The 17,432-nt window shown below is 37.3% G+C and overlaps 1 protein-coding gene across 2 annotated transcripts; it reads right to left on the minus strand.

Annotated features, from left to right (window-relative positions):
* Nucleotides 1-2,559: 2,559 nt before the first annotated feature.
* Nucleotides 2,560-17,157, minus strand: bsg (basigin). 2 transcript variants are annotated; one of them, XM_040052663.1, is made up of 8 exons: nucleotides 16,951-17,157; nucleotides 7,630-7,798; nucleotides 6,788-6,876; nucleotides 6,243-6,382; nucleotides 5,688-5,961; nucleotides 4,051-4,063; nucleotides 3,847-3,919; nucleotides 2,560-3,698 (listed from the first exon to the last, which is right to left on the minus strand). In XM_040052663.1, the coding sequence occupies exons 1-7, from the start codon at nucleotides 17,012-17,014 to the stop codon at nucleotides 3,859-3,861; spliced, it is 810 nt and encodes a 269-aa protein (XP_039908597.1). In that variant the 5' UTR covers nucleotides 17,015-17,157; the 3' UTR covers nucleotides 2,560-3,698; nucleotides 3,847-3,858. The 2 variants fall into 2 exon arrangements, with proteins under 2 accessions (XP_039908597.1, XP_039908596.1); XM_040052662.1 differs by having other exon boundaries at nucleotides 4,051-4,075; nucleotides 16,951-17,156.
* Between the last annotated feature and the right edge of the window lie 275 nt (nucleotides 17,158-17,432).

Here is a 17,432-nt window from a genome sequence, read left to right on the forward strand (position 1 = left end):
TATGTTATATTGCTGCCTCTGTTCGGTGGTGTCGAGCCAAACGGACTTTAACGTGTGTTTGAACGAGCTGACGGTTCACTCATTAAGCTGAAAGAAAGATGCTTTAATCACAGGAGTCACACATGTGTCCACTGTACAATCTGGGAACTCTTCTTGTTTAGCACTCGTAATAACACAGACACTAAATCCTCCTTCTCTTGTGCTGTTTTGTAGCAGTGTGTACACCTGAGACTGTCACCTGTCTGTCTGTCCTGCACTCTCTCTGTTTCTTTCTCTCTGATTGTGGAATAAAAGTATGAACATGTGTTTAGAAGTTAAACTTATGTTTGAATCCTGCAGCTTATCACACATTTGATTTCCAAGTGCAAGTGTCCAGAGTGAGGACCGACTGAGGGACCCACTGCTGCACATCATCTGTGAGGCTTTGCACCCCTGATGATCCACCAGGACAAACTCAGCAGTGTGTGAGGAAGAGGAAGAGCCAGCAGTAGCTGACAGATGGAGAGAATAGACAGACTGTTCCCTGTTTGTGAAGGACTGCTAGGAAAGTTTAAAATAACTCATTGTCTGTCCTGAATCAGTCTTATTAGGTAATGTTCAAATAATTTTATCATTCCAGTGTTTTCTGTTACACACTATGAAAGGCAGCAACATGTTTAATATTCAGAAACCTAAAGTATGTATCAGCAGCAGAATGGACCTCAAAATAAATGTTTGTTTCAGTTCTACGAAGCTTTGAGTATTTTGGATCAGTAGCACTGCTGTGTTTGTTGCATCATATTGCTGTAATTGTTTATATATTCTGAGGTAAGTTGATCTATAGTGTTACATCATATTCTATAAGGATGTTATGTGTTTGTATACTTTCTGCTCAGTTTTGCCATTTAGCAGAAGTCCGCCTGTTTAAGGCTCTGTTATCTATTCTGTATGACTTAAAGCAGTTATGACATGGTCTGATTTTCTCACCCAATAAAGGAATATTTCATATCAGTCTACTCTTCATTTTATCAGAAACAGTTTTCACAGCTCATACATTTTCTTTTTACACATATGTAAGCATTAAGCCAAATGTAATGTAATGCCAACATATTAAATGAACAATTTTTGTGTATAATGCATCTATATATACACACACTGTCAAAGATACTTGTCTTTGAGTGAAGATTTAAGGTGATAGGCAAGATAAATAACTGCAACTTGAATCTTTGACCCAGAGTTCAAGCTCACTGCTATCTATCTATCCATCCATACACACACATCTAGATATATCTATATATCTCTGTATCTATCATAATCTGACAGTAAATATAATATTGGCTCAACTAATACTCAACTATTCAAAGTGATGTCATGACAAAAATGATTGACCAAAAAAAAAAAACCAAACATTTTTTCTCCTTCATTTATGTCACACAAAGCTGTATGAAACGTTTCTCGCGGTTAGTATCATGGTTCCTAGGCAACCTGAGTAACGCGACGAAGGCTAGACCGTCCCATTTCACAAGCCTCTCACTTCCGCACTTCTCGTACGTAGTATGCGTACTTCAAGCGTGCGGTCTCTTAATTGGCACACAGCCCATGACAAATGATTAAACACAGACACTCATGACAATTATGTGTGTGTCTGTCTATGCACTACTGTTTTGTTACAAATGCAGCAGGTAGGAGACCCAGTGTGTTTGACTACCCTTAAAAAAAATAAATAAATAAATTAAAAAAAAAAAAAAAAAAAAAAAAAAAATAGAAAAGGAAAAAAAGAAGAAGCTGGGAACAGGAATTTGAGGTCAACCATGCGGACAATCTGCTTCATGTATGTGCCATATCTGAATTCCCCTTTTTGTAAGTTTCAATTTGTTGGTAATTTAAGCACATTCAAACTGACTTTGTACATTTCTGCAAAGTAATAGCATGTTGTTCAGGTTATAACCTGAACAACATGCTGACTTTAAAGTCTGTGTTGAAGGGAATAAGTAAAGCTGAACTAGGGGTCAGTCAATTTTCATTCAACCTAAGTTCTTAAGAAAATACCTTCATTTTTTATTTTATAACAACAGGAAAACTCAAATCATGATGAAAAAAAAAAAAAAAAAAAAAAAAAAAAAAAAAATCAAGTAACCTCCACACCCATCAGTGAAATGCTGCCCCCTGGTGGGGACAGCTTGGAATTCTGTAAAGAGTAAATGCCTTAAGAACAGGTACTTTGTTTCAGTGAGTGAGCTGGTTTAGAAAGAAACTGATTATTTTTTGTTATAATGGGAAGTTGCTGCCAAAATTGATTATAAAAGTTGACATTTAAATATCAATATTTGTTTTTTTGTTCAATGAACCTTACCGTCCAAAAGAATCTCAATGTATTTGAGTGTAACCAATTAAGCTATAATGCTGTTAATTTCATTTACAAACCCCAGAGAATAAAACTTGGATACGACAATAATAAAAATACTTAAATACGTTTCCATTAAATTGCAAGACCAAGCATTTTCACTTTAGGATTGCTTTCTATTGTAGCTTACCATTTCTAAACCACTTGAGTAGCTGTAGTTGAGTAACAAGACCAGACAAATTTTAATACCTTTAATTTATATTGTGCAAGTTGTACAGAGATGTTGTTCCATGTAGAAGGAAAGTACAACAATTGACACAATTCTGGCTGACTAGGTCTCTCAAACTGTGCAATTCTGAAATGGTAATATCCAATCACAACACTACTCTTGGTTAAATGGAATATATGGCTTCTGAGTCATCTATACAATGAAGGGGAAGAGACAAGGATCCAACAGTCGCACACAACCAGTTCTGATCACACTGAGCGAATAAAACTAAAACCAATATTTGTTAGCAATTTGCCTGTATAAGTGTGTAGCATTAAAAGTTGCATTTGACAAAAGCAACATATCTCTTGCACTTGGTCCTTAAACTTCAACCGTGTATGTGAAGTCGGCAACAAAAGCATCGATGAGAAACGCAATCTAAAATATTTAAATAGGGAAAGGCTTTTAAAAAAAAAAAATTCTATTCAAAACACTAGTTTCTTGTGGTAATAAAGGTAGCACACATTGAATCTTAGCTATTATTTCTGCATTTTAAGCAACACATTAAAATTTAGTGGTAGGTAACAAAATGCAAAAAAGACAAGAAATGGTGGTTGTTAAGGCAAAGTGTAAAACTCTGCTAAGGGAGGTTTGTGGTGGTGAAGGGACAGAACATGTGAATTCAAATGCCCTTCATTATTTTCTATTCAGAGTGGCAGTGATTCATTAGGATCAAAACAACTGCTCAGATCCTTTAATTGCATCTTGGTTCGATTTATAGATCACCATTTCAGATCGGAGAATATAAAACCAATGACTGATAACTGAGGTCAGTGCAGGAAGCATCAGCATTAACAGAAAATAACCATAAACTACGCATTGCTCATGTGAACACTAATGATTTTTGCAACAACACACATACACACGTGGCTAAAACAGCATTTAAAAACTCATGCAATATTTGCCCCATAGTCTCAAGCAGAAATTTCACACTATGTTCTCAGGATGCACAATATGGAGAGGGATATAGAAGAAACCAAACCAAGAGGAAATCATGTTCTTTTAAACATTAAACACCCAAGCACAAAAAGGTACTTAAAATTGCAAGGTGCACAGTATATTGTGCCACACAGCAGCTGAATCCTGGAGTGTCGTCCGGACATCCATCTATGCAAGGGGGAGGAAGGGGGGAGAGAAACTTTTATTTTTTGAAAAATAAAAAAATAAATATATATATCCCATTCCTTACAAATAAATTTGCAGACAGACTAGCCCACAAAATGCATTATTAATTTTAACAATTATATTAACTCACCTCTTTCAGCTTTTAGTTAGAGTTCCTTTGCCTCACATTCTTGTCTTTGTGGTTTGCATTAGAATTGCTCTTCCTGAAACACATTTAACAAAATGAGCTCCAACAGCAGCAAAACCTTGTGTCAATTTTATTGCTATAGCACATTTAAAAGCAACAAAGTTGACCAAAGTGTTTCACAAGGTAATTAGCAAAGATTTCACTTACAGAGGAGCAGATCCTGAGTCATCATCTGGACAGCAAAACAGGATCAATGACAAATGGAAAAAAAACAAAAACAAAGTTAAAATGTTTTATCTCTGATTGGTGTGAGAAACCCACGCCATCCCCAGCCCACAATGATAGTAGCAAACGTTTTAATCGGTAACATGACTGCAATGGTGTTATGATTAAATCCAACTAAACACAAATAGAAGCATGCCCACCTGTTGCATTTCTGACATTTACATAAAACCCATTTAACAATTACAATCATTTGTTCTTACTCATATCATATAATGTGGCTTTTGGCAAGTCGTGTAATAATGTTTAACATGAACATTTTTTTTTTGCACTGGCTTGATTCCCCCCTTTGTATCACAGAGGCTCATGCAATTCAAGCAAAGGAAGACCAAAGGAACACTACAGTGCACTGCTGTGGTAACAACAGTAAACACCTTTAAAGTGGCAGAGCTAACACACATCCTTGTATGTCCTCTGGCCATATTCACACCCGAACAGCATGTATTCACAGTATGGCAAAAAGTAGGCTACCTCTGCAGCCAAATGATGAATGACACAAATGGTATATGACATACTGATCTTGAGAAGGTTGCCTATTATGTATCATGCATATAGTACAAGATGCACAAAGCATGCAAACAAATAGTTGAGACCTCTTTTCAACCTACCCAAATTCATGTCAAACCATTAGAGTAGTTTAAGTGTCTCATTTGACTCTTTCATTGGCTCAAACACACGTGTTTAAAAACCAAAACAAAGTGAAAGAAATATTTGAAGCTTGCGCTGTAAGATTAAGGGCCAGTGAAAGAGTGAACAAGTCTTTGAGCGCATTCCTCTTAGAAGTGGTTACTATGAAAGCAGTTCATTCAGACTCCCACTGCCTTTTCCACGCGGTCATCTCAGTTCAACCACTTCAGTCTGACATGCAGTTTTGTTCACTTACCAAAATGCAAAATCAGCAGCGAACAGAGAAGTAAAAATGTAAATAATAAAAAAATAAAAAAAAACTTCTAACACAGATTCTTTACACAGTGGTGGCAGCTATTTCCTGATCTTTATTTTCAAAATGAAAAATAGTTAAAAAAAAAAAAAAAAAAAATCCAACTACATCCTGCATCTCTCCATAAAAACCAGCACGTTGCTTTCATAGTCTCAAAGGGCATTCAATTTTCTGATCTCATTGCTTAGTACACTAGGTCTACAGTTTGAAGTGTTCTGGTTTTAATTGTAGTTAAATGACTTATGAAAAAGAACAAGTCTTTCCCGCAAAAAGAGGAGCTGCAGGTTGACAAACAGCCGGTAGCTGGTATTACACAAAAACTATGGAATAATAAAATGGTATGTAGTTTTTCTACTAAGAATTCCTAATAATATCAAAATGGCCCAAAAGGTTTTGGAAGTCACCAACTATTGCAGCCAACTGGCAAAGGTACTTGTGAGGAGTCACTACATAATGACTTCAGCTTATGCTGATATTTGCAAGGGAACTGTTGAAATCCCAACATTTTCTTCATTGCTAAAAATCAAAGATGAAGGCAGTGTTGCATCATTGTGCTAATTGCAATTTCAATATGAAATAAATACGGATGTAATGAGTGGTGTAGGGGACACAGCATACATACCGTCATTGACCTCATCAGGCTTTCTCCTCTTCTCATAGATAAAGATTATCGTGACAAGGATGATGACCTCTGCCACGATGCCAAGAAAGGGCCAGAGAGCAGCCAAGCGACTGCGGACACGCAGGTTGATTTTGTCAGTAGCTACGCCGAGTTCGTTACTTCCAGAGCAAATGTAGTGCCCGAGGTCACTGTCGATGTTCAGGTTGTTAATGGTCAGACTGGTCTTGTTGGGGGTATTCTTGATCTCATATTTGTCGGTTCCATTGGTGATACTCTGAGGGTTAGTGAATAACAAAGTGGTTAAAACCCAAAACATGTTTGTCATTCACTGGCAAACTAAGCCAGAATTATGCACAGTTTAGTGAACTGGAATATGACCATATCTACAGTGAAACATTAAGACTGCTGATGATAATTAGGGTTTTTTTTTTTTTTTTAATATAATCGTAATGCTCAGGTATGCACTGTGAGAGCTTGTAGAAATTTCATCTTGAGACAATATTAACTAAAGTGTTAGTGAACATTAATATCATTCTGAGTGTGACAGAAACTCACAACTTGGGTTTCCTCGTCGTTCTGCTTGAACCAGAGCCAATCAGTAGGTAGTGGATATCCATGACTCACACAGACCAGCACAACTTTGTCATTTTCATTGCCGTGCTCAGAGTGCTTGTAGGCAGCGACATGGGGAAGTGCTACAGCAAGAAATGGTACATTAATTCAAACTACAATATGTCAGAAATAACAGGAAACGTGTATTCACTCCCAACCTGCAAAGCTCCTCTAGAAGTCAGGGAGGAGAAAAAACAAAACAAAAACCCACCACTACACAGTTAATGTCAATTTCACATTTTCAAGCATTCAGTATGACAGCATGGATTCATGATAAAGACCCTTTGACCATTCACCAGAGCACAACATAACGTAACACCACATTATTCCTGTAACCTAAACCAATAGTTCGAGATATTGCAATGTAGTACAAGTCTATATTTTTAATCTGCAGGGTATTATTTAAAAACTATTTGAAATTGAACAAAAAAAAAAAAAAATGTTAACTTATCTCTGAAAACATCTTTGATATGCAACTCTCTACTTACTTCTGACTTCAATGGTCTGCTTCACTTCTGGATCAGTCAAGAACACGCATTCATACTTTCCACTATTGGCATGAGTGATCTTCTCCAATCTATGGGAAGAAAAAGAATCATTTATTTGAGAAGAGTTTAACAAGCTTTGTTTTTTCTTTAAGACATTAGTAGCCAACAAGTGACTTAGGACCACTGCTGAAACCCCTTTAATGATGGCGATTAGTTTTCCACTCTGCCAAGTAGAAAATTCACAATAGATCTCCATTTATGCTCAAGAGCGTGGTAAAACTAAAGCTGCTTATCCACCCAGCAAATATTTCATATTTTCCCCCTTTATTACAATCGACCTTTTGTTTGGTGCTACTATCCTGTACAATCCTGCATTCTATCTCCAATGGGGAATTAAGGTCAAGCAAAGTGAGCACACAGCTTTCACGGCTGCCAAGACTACCAGTAAAGCTGCACGTCTATGCAGTCCATCTCTCTGCTAATCAAGAGCAGTGAAATGCCTGTATGGTGCCCCTAGCTCTGCTGCTAAAGCCAAAGAGAAAGTAGTGAGAGGGGGAGATCGTAGACAAAGACAAGAGAAAATGAAGGATAGCAAAAGGCATGTATACCAAACATAGCACTTTAAGGCACAGCAATGGTAAATATTTACAAGCCAATTATACTTAGCCAATCATTTTAGTCACTCAGTGTTTCTAATTAGTTAAATATGTCTGGCCCACAAAAGGCTTCTGTTGGAAAAGGTCTCTCGCTTTACCAGCATATGGTAAACAGCATAATATTCTGCAAGACCAGCAGGACAGACCTGCCTACATGGCACATGGATGCTTTTTTTTTTTGCTTACTTGTGGGTAGTGTGATGTGTGTTGCCATCCTTTTTGGAGTTTTCAATGATTTTGCCATTAAAAGTCCAGTGGGAGCCCTTACTGGGCATGGCGGTATCTGTGAGGTTGCAGCTGAGCACAGCAGAGGTTTGGTTGGTGACTTCAGAAGGTTCAGTGTGGATGTTTGGTGCTTAAATTGAGTAAAGAAAAGAAAAAAAAAAAAAATTGAACATAACACATTATTTATAAATATACCAAGTAACAAACAGCATTGGCTTCAAATGCATCATTGCCACTGATTGCTTATAAGATACAGTTACAATTTACATTTAGATCTTGACACTCAACAGCTGTCTTTAAAAGAAAAAAAAAATTCTATTTGACACGATGACATCACAGGGAGGGAAAAATGATAGAAAACATCTTCAAAAGAAAGAAAAAAAATTATACACATCCTGTGAAAAATTCCCTGTGGTTCTGTTGGATTATTCTAACGAGTCAAATAACTCCACATCTCAATTTAGAGGCTACAACATAAAAATGTTGTAGAAATTCCATGTATATGACAATCCTATGCGCTCATTCACCAATGAGCAAGGAGTGGGGAGAGAAAAAAAAAAAAAAAAAAAAAAAAAAGTATATATATAAAAATAAAATAAAAAATACTTTAAAATTAAATGTAGAGGCAAACTATCCAACTTGCCTACTAGCCTCAATGTTGTCAGGTACACATTTATGTGTCAGTTTTGCTAAGACAATTGTTGAGTGTTGATTGGTCAAAGAAAAATCCAATGATTTCCAACTAAGCTTTAACATGTTCAAACTACTTTACAAGTTTAAAGATTAATAAGACGGGAGAAATAAAACAAAACATGATGACAAATAAACCATGAAAACAATGTGACACACGCACAAGTTCTATACAGGTGCACAGAACTTTCTGAAAAAGGTGGAGAGCTCCCCTCGTGGGAGGGAGAATGGGAATTATACTGAAAAGGTAATGAGCTACAGAAAGGTCATGGGGAAAAATTATTTAATTCATGCAGAAGAAGCAACAGCAATAAAAACTGTAAGTTTAACAGCCAATTGTGATAATGGTGAACTAAAGATGTTTAAAATGAAGCTCCAATTGGATAAAGCAACATTACTCCAAGTTCACAAAAAAGAAAATAAATAATTAATACTGGGCCACAAGGCAGAAAGATGCCCCATGGCTGAGAATCCATTTTTACAGTTAGTTGCCATCTTCTGTACCTACTGTTCAGTAGGCTATAAGCCACAGGGATGGTCTACAAGCATGAACAATAGGGGCATTGCCAGTGTTAGTACCAATTAAGGAAAATGCTAGCAAATTAAATTTCTAACAAGAAGCAAAGCTAATCTGACGCCCCTTTTTTGGTTTTATGACTATAAATAGTTAAACCGATCAAATATTACTTTGTTCATGTATAATAATAATCCTGAAGGAGCCATTTGCATATTTCCAACCTTATGACCAGTATTATATACAAGAAAACCTACCATAATACTACCCAAGCCTTAAATCGAGAGGGGAAAAAAGGCATCAGATTGAACATATGTACTGTGTCAGATAATACAGGGTTAGGGAGCTATGGATGTCATAAGACGAGGTTCATGTTCTACTAGGGAACAACCTTGGACCTTCTCAGGAAAGGAGGAGGAGTGCGTTTACTGGGTGAAGCAGGATGGAAAGTTCTGGTCCGGGGAAACACGGCAGAGGTATGTAACAGGAGATTAATGTCCGGGACTTAACTAATGAGGAGGTAACAGTCATCTACTTTGACTGGGGGTCTCCTCAGGTTCACTCTGCCACTCACTTTCAATCACAATAACGTTTGCCTGCGAGCGGATCCACTTGATTTTTGGCGTCTTCTTCAGTTCATTGCGGTCAGGGTCGTTGGAAGCACGGCACTCATATGTGCCAGAGTCTTCAAGGGTCAGGCTAGTGAGGTGAATGGTGCTAGTGGCATGTGCTATATATGTGGCATTTATTTTCACACGGTCGTTCCGTGCCCCATCAAACAGCTGAGTAAAAGTCTCATTTGGCTCCTCGCCCTCTACAAACCACCACTGCACCTCAGGGATAGGGTTCCCTACAACCTCGCAATGCAGCTCTCCACTGTCATTGGTTAGCTTCATCTGAGACAAAGGGGACTTGATAAAACCCGCTGAGCACAGTTTTAAAGTAAGCCCAGCAAACAAATTGAACATTTTTGAATGTGATGGGGTTAAAGCAAACCAAATGATTTAATGAATTGATGGTAGAGTGCAATGGTGAAAAAGCAACAAAGCAGGAAAGAGAAAGAAAAACAGTTAATACACAAATGAAATAAAAACATGAAAGTAAGCACACACACACACACACAGAAGAGAAAAAAATAAAACAGATCAGAGCATCATGTTCACCCAATTTCTGTAGAAATGTTTGTAATCATTTTGTCCTCTTATTAATGCTGGGTAGATTAATGAAAACATTGATATCCAATATAAGGTCTGTAGGTTCTGACTAGCTTGTATTGACTGGGCTGGCTCTAGGGGAAATAGAGTATAACACTCCCTTAAGCTAATCATGTTTTAGATAACTGTTACACTTAATCTTGTGTCCATCTAGAGATTTAACCCTCTGGGGTGCCCAGACGCACTGGCGTGTCCAAAACACATGACCGATTTAAGATGAGGAACAAGCAACAAGATGCAGCCACTCCGAGTCTCCATTTAAACTTGTGTTGAAAAGACTTCACTATATACAAGCTGTTAAGTTATGTTGATAGGCTACATAAAGTGAAAGAGCAGTATAAAAAGCTAGTTTTGAGACGTGAAAGATTTGTGACATTTGGTGTGTTTGCAGTATATAGTTATTGTGTAGTTTATTCGTTTGTTTTGTTTTCTGTCTCAAAACAAAGAGGACACTAGTGAATGCCAAAGTTGTTGCCAAAGAGCCCCATAAAGGCAGATTTCAATGCAAATCTGTCTCCAGGTAGAAAACAGGATGAATGAAACACCTTCTGTTGTCAAGCTGGCAGGTTTTTGGCCTGTGATGTGTTCCTGTGCTTGTGGTGGACAAAAAAAAAAAAAAGAAAAAAAATCTTGTGGGGGTATCACATAGGGCTGGGCCATATCATACCGTTCACGGTAATACTGGTATAATGTCGGGCAACGATAAGAAAATGAAATATCGTGATAGAATATGGGTAAAACGTGCATGCGCAGTGCCTTTGTTTTCATACGCACATGGCGGCGACAGAATGAAAAGGGCGAAAGCAGATTGTTGAATGAAACAGATGAACCAGAACTGGTTTGTAAAAATGCTGCAACTTCAGTGGTGTGGAACTGGTTTAGCTTTCGTCCATCAGATACACAACAAAACACTATTTTTGGTAGAGCATGCTAGCGGGCCGTCGTTATTACAGTGTTTTTTGGAAAATACGGCACACTTGAAATCAATCCTCTGAATTTTCTGAAAATCAGTGCTCCTTAATCCCATGTGCTTTATGTATGAACTCTGGTTGTGTTTACTGACCCCGAAACGATTTTATGTGGTACACGGCGCTCGAAAATCTGTCAAATGTTTTAGTACGACTTTGCTAAGCTACGAACCTGCACCGCTTGATGGATTGTCGGAGCGTTGCGGCTATCGTAGGCCGGAGCCTCGCAGAGTGATACGTACTGTGCTTCAGCATAGTATTACAGTATTCTGTGTGTATAACCTCTAAGTTTTTTGGATATTAAACATGGTTATGCTGAGGATATGTCGGCCAATTTCTACTGGCAATGCCTTTTGGTTAAACTGTCAGCAAGGAATTTGCACTGTTAACTTTTTATATAACTTTAATGCACATAAAAAACAGCTGATCAAATACGCTTATTTATTTTTTTTGCACGAATAAAGTTGTGGAGTTGCAAAGTATTTTGTCTAGTGTCAATTATATCGTTATCATAAATTTTCAAATGTATATCATGATAAATTATTTTTGGTCATATCGCCCTGCTCTAGTATCACAGATAATTTGTGTGGCATCTTATTATGACGCCTAATTGTTCTGCAATTTAAATTTCTGTAACAGTTTTTAAATGGTTGTACACAAAAAAAAAAAAAAAAAAAAAAAAAAAAAAACCCACAGTCTTTAAAATTTTTTATACATTTTGCATTAAAAGTAAAAATAAATAAAATTTCCTACTTTGATTTTATGTCTTTGTGGTTTTTAGATCAAGTAAAGTAATGTTAACCAAGGCAAGATAAATAGTTTTTAAATGTGAAATATATAAGGTAAAATAAAAAGTAGTCAAAAACAGCCAATTACACCCTGGGCCCCAGTGGGTTATTAACCAATTTGAGTAACTTTGTATGTATTCACACAGGCTCTGTGTCGAGCATGAGCAAAGTCCAGTTTGATTAGTGTAACCCCTGCCATTGTACTTATGGGGTGGCTGTAGCTCAGGTGGCAGAGCAGGTCAGCCACTAATCAGAAGGTCCGTGGTTCGATCCCAGGCTGCCTCCTGGCTGCATGCCAAATATCCTTGGGCAAGATATTAACCCCATGTTTGCCTACTGGTGGTGGTCAGAGGGCCCGGTGGCGCCAGTGTCCGGCAGCCTCGCCCCTGTCAGTGCGCCCCAGGGTGGCTATGGCTACAATGTAGCTTGCCATTGCCAGTGTGTGAATGGGTGAATGACTGAATGTAGTGTGAAGCACTTTGGGGTCCTTAGGGACTAGAAAAGCACTATACAAATGCAGGCCATTTACCATTTACAGCATGATTGCTAACCATTAATGCTTCCTTCAGCTACATTTAAGGAAAATTATTTAATTGATAATGCTTTGAGGGACACTGTGTCACCGCTCTCAAAAACATCTAATTAAGCTACAAAAAGCATAAAATTATGACCCCCACTGTGCTATGGAAGAATGCTTTTCCCAAGTATGTGATCTCTCAGTCAGACTGCCAAGAATGGCTGACAAAGGTAGGTGCAGACAACCGTTAATGTTCCTTCAATCCCTGAGGCCAAAGGCTGTGTTTTCATCATTCTGGTGGAAGCTGAAATTAACCGTGACCATGTTTAGGCTTTTGAAATGGGGGTCAAACTGCACCACTGCAAAGGAAAAACTTTTGAAAAGTTTTGAAATGTGATTTTTTTTTTTTTTTAAGCCATATCTCCAAGATCTAATTAAGGCAAATGGGGATGACCAAGCTGATGTAAAGCCAAGCCACAGCCAAACAAATTTTCTGTCAATTTTTTTTTTTTTTTTTTGAATTATTGTCTGGACTCTGAAGACTGCTGAAATGTGTTGAAATAAAATTTGAGTCCTTTTTGTATTTTCCATTTGTTTTTGATCAATCTAATTTATAGGATTCATTGCTCTGTTTGTTAATATCAAGTGTAGTCTATGTAATCCAGTTGTACACTGGATTACATAGACTAAATGCCAGCGTTAAGTATTAGCAGTTACACAATACCTTGGAACGTTTCATCTTTAAAAAACAAAAAACAAAGCTTTCCCAGGTCATCCCTAAAGGTAGGTGGGAAAAAAAAAAAAAAAAAAAAAAAAAAAAAAAAAAAAAAAACACAAAAACACAAAAACAACAAACAAAAAAACCCACAAAAGAAGCATGCAGAAGCTTTTGATGAAATTAACACAATTTACAATGAATGAAAGAACATGGAAAAAAAAAAAAAAAAAGCAGATGAGGTTGAATGAAAATGTTTTTGAATGAATGAAAAAATTAAATTGTGGGCATATAACCCATCTGCTGCACAAGGTTCAAACAACAGTTCAAATGGGTGCTTCTGCCAGGCTGGTCAGTACCAAAGTATTGATAAGCAGATGGACATGTGGTGTTACTATTCATACTCGAGTGCAATTAAAGCACTCCAACACAGGAATTTGAAAATATCAACTACATGACCCCTGCCGGTGTCATAAACACATTTGTCACAGAAATGTTCATATAACACTGCGCATACCACATGTTAAATCAGTTTGCCGAGTTTGGCTAATGTTAACGGCGCTCAGAGCCTGCTGTTCTTGCAGGTTAGTGTCCACCAGCCTGTACAGAATGTGGTTATGCATTGCCCTGGTTGAGTTTATGTGTCAGTTTATGCCCAACCAACTTGTATGAAACTGCTCATCTCAACATTAGAAGTACTAATTAACTGCATGGGTTTGCATAGCCGCTGACCTACTTAATGGTGTCAAGAGCTGCTGGATCTTATACATGTTTAACTTTCGTTGTACATTAATGAAATACAGATTTTTTTTTTTCCCCCCTCAAACAGGTATATTTCAAGTGTCCACTGCCAAGAGTGGCAGAGTTTAGCCACCTGCAAAAAGTGCTATGTCTAAAGGGGTGTCCCTGGACTCTAAATTTGATCATTACCCAGACACCACTTGGATGCGGTTAGGCTTACATTCTCTTCAACTAAAACTACAAAATTTCCAATTTAACAATAGATATAGACCAGACAGAAGAAGAACATCTGTGACGCTGTAACAAGAGCTGCAGTTTCCTAGTTTAGAATGGCTTCTCCATGATTACCAAAGGTCACCTTAAAAGCACATGCTTTTTAAAAGTTCAAAATTAAATATAGTTTAGGCTTCAACCTCAGAGTGACAACATGAATGTTAATGCAATTCACTACAAATAGCCCTCTGCACTAATAACATGAGAATCAGTCTGACGTGCTACATTTCTGTGTACTCAAAAAAAAAAAAAACAAAAAAACAGTACATGTGGAGGATTATTTGACAATAAGCTAAAACCTATTAGGCTATTTTCAATAGCCACATAAATATATTGACGCTTTTACACTGAACTGTTCATCCCAATTTATGTTTTTTAGTCACGTGACCATCATGGAGACCTTGAGGCCACAACATTATTCCAGCATGTGATCACTTAACACACCATAGTACTGCACCTCAGGTTAATATTCCATCTGTTTGAAGAAAAGAGAGCTCAGAACATATTACAAAAAAAGAAGGAAAAAAAAAAAAAAAAAACTCTTTACAATCTAAAGAAAGCTCTCACCCAAGTATTGCAACAACTAAAAATAACAGTCCTCCCAGTAGTCTATCCCAGTTTGGTGATACTTATGTGAAGAATCCCCCTCCATACATCAGAATGAAAGCAAACAAAGAGTCAATGGATCATTAGTTGCAGGATCAAAACAGCTTTACCGAGTACTTGTGAAAAGTCAGTAATATATTGATAGATGGGGACTAATGCAAAAAGCCACTAAACACACGGAAATGTTGTCATAGTCTACATTTTGCTAGTAGTCGTTAACAAAACGAGTTGCTAGTCCCAACTGAATAGCTATTCGACCTATTAACTGGCTTAGAATAGGGAGACCCAGCCTTGCTTTGTACTTTACTTGGAGGTTTGATGTAATAACTATGTATAGAAGGTGGTCGTCTGTGGTTCTAGTAACATCTTTTTAATAATATTATTATTATTATTATTATTATCAATAATTTAAAAATAAAAATGGGCACAAAACTGTTAAACAGATACAATGAATACACAGGTGATTTAAAGTCTTTGTTTAAGCATGTATTAAAGAAAAAAAATTGTTTGGAAATAATTTCAATACAAATAGCCCTCTGTAGCATATGCCTACATAAATAGGTCTCACTCCCACCCACCACCCAGATTTTGGACTATGGATCTAGAGGGCACTAATCAAATAGAACACTTTGTCCTCTTTAATAATTTGGCTACAGGAGACCCATAAAGGATGAACATGAACACTCAAATGGATAGGAGGAGAGAAAAAAAAAAAAAAAATCTGCCACCTTCAGCACTAATGCTTAGATGCTTTTATCATTAAAGCATAATTTTACTGAGAGCAAGTTAAGCAGACTCAAAATGGTGGCCAATAACAAAATGGGTGTGTTTTGAACACCATTCACCAAATTACTTGAACTGAATACTGAACAACTAATGTGTTAAAATTGCTTTTTTAATGCTTGCTTGCTCGCTCCCCCTCTCACTCACACAAAAACAACAACAGTCGTATCTACCCGTCTACTCTGTAGCCTACTTTTCATGCCAAAGTTAAACTAACAACTAACAAGGAGGTGAAACTCAGGGGAGGTCTAGTGTTACTCGTGATCTGCTCCAGAACTGTTTTTTCCAAAGCAGAAAACAATGAAAGGCATGAGGGCTTCTGGCTCTGGCTTAAGTGCATGTACACATAACAACCAAACATACTGTGCACCGGTACAAGCTCTACAAAATTTAAGGTTCCAGTGGTTTTATCCTCTACTGGTAATCAAATTACTAACATTTTACAAGGTCTCAGTACACGGAGTTCCTCATTTCTCTGGATTGCCTTTGTGATGAAATTCTGAGCGGAAAATTAGTCATCTCTACTAAGTAGAGCTGATCAAATTTGTGTGAGCCAAAATTCAACATTTAAGATAGTTCATTAAAGAAATTTCAAGACCAGAGTTGTTCAGTCTTCCAAAGAGCCTCACCTAAAATTACCAGCTCATAATGACAATGCTACACATCGAATAAATACAGTCTTGTGACGCCTCCAATACTGGAGACTGTCTGGGTCAACCGGCTGATCGTCTACATTTAGTATGAACATGCTATCGCTATTCAAGCTGAGCAGTTTTGATGTTGTAAGCCATGGCCGATCATTAAGGGACACACAGAAAGGGCAATTTTAGTCTTCAGTAGATTGAGAAAACAGAGTCCTGTGTTCGTTAAAAAAAAAAAAAAAAACCCACAAGATAACGAACAGTACGAACTGTTAGCAAATGTTTAGAACATTACGCAACTGCCAGTTACATTTGAGCAACGTAAAAGATTAGAAGCAACTTGAAACAAGCTTAATGATCCACCATTTGTTGTAAATTAACATACGGCCCACGTGACCTCACATTTACTATTAGCTAACGTTTGGAAAATCTTAAAATAACATCACCCAGAAATTGTTCAAAACAAGGAGCGTTCTAAATGAACAAGAAAGAACGAGACAAAGGAGATTTGTAATACTAGCGATATATACCATATGTCACGAAGCGGTTGGAAGGGTTTTTATGTATCGCAAAGAAGAAAATCGGCTAGCTAGCAACAATGCTACGCCTATGTTTTCGACATCATGTTTCTAACCGTTTAAGGACAGCTTTTAGGTTTTTATATAGAACGGTATTCAACATCGAGAATGAAAAATAAAATACCAAATGCGACAAACATTACTTTTACAAAGCAGGGACACTGAAATCTAAACAAATAAATTAATAACGATAATATTCGCAGTCAATGCAAAGTCTACATCTTCGAACAACATGGCTGACACAGAATTCTTACCTGTGGAGGCATCGGCTCGCCAACAGCTCAACAGAAGGGCAGTGACAGCCCACAATAACTTCATTGTTGATAATAAATATTTACTAGGTCGTCGAATAACCTCAACGTTAACCGCGTTTAGCCGAATGTTCTCTCCGCTGATTGTACGGACTGAATGCCCGAAGCTGAGCCGATGCGGTTGTCCTCCAGTTTTCACCTCACGCACACGCCCTGATCAGCACGTACACCGTGACGTTTTTAGAGGCGTGGCTACTTTTTTTGTATAATTCATGCAACCCAAAGTAAAACCTTGTTTCATTTTTATATTCCATTTAATAAAATTCTATTTTTGTTTTAGCATCACAATATCTTAATACATTTGAAGTTTAGCTCAAAGCTAATCACGCCACCATTCTGAATCGCAGTCTGAAACGGAAACTCATCTAGATTAGACGTTCAAAGTATGTCAGCGTTTTTAAGGAGATGTTTACATAAATTAAATG

Source organism: Simochromis diagramma, unplaced genomic scaffold, assembly GCF_900408965.1.
Source record: "Simochromis diagramma unplaced genomic scaffold, fSimDia1.1 OVJJ01000419.1, whole genome shotgun sequence".
Classification (NCBI taxonomy): Eukaryota; Metazoa; Chordata; class Actinopteri; order Cichliformes; family Cichlidae; genus Simochromis; species Simochromis diagramma.

What these genes read in the sequence shown, in the direction of transcription:
- bsg (XM_040052662.1), bottom strand. Translation starts at nt 17,014, where the DNA reads ATGAAGTTATTGTGGGCTGTCACTGCCCTTCTGTTGAGCTGTTGGCGA. An exon ending in ACACATCACACTACCCACAA is followed by an intron (nt 6,877 to 7,629) that starts GTAAGCAAAAAA and finishes TTCTTCCCATAG; the next exon opens with ATTGGAGAAGATCACTCATG. An exon ending in GACTCAGGATCTGCTCCTCT is followed by an intron (nt 3,920 to 4,050) that starts GTAAGTGAAATC and finishes AATGTGTTTCAG; the next exon opens with GAAGAGCAATTCTAATGCAA.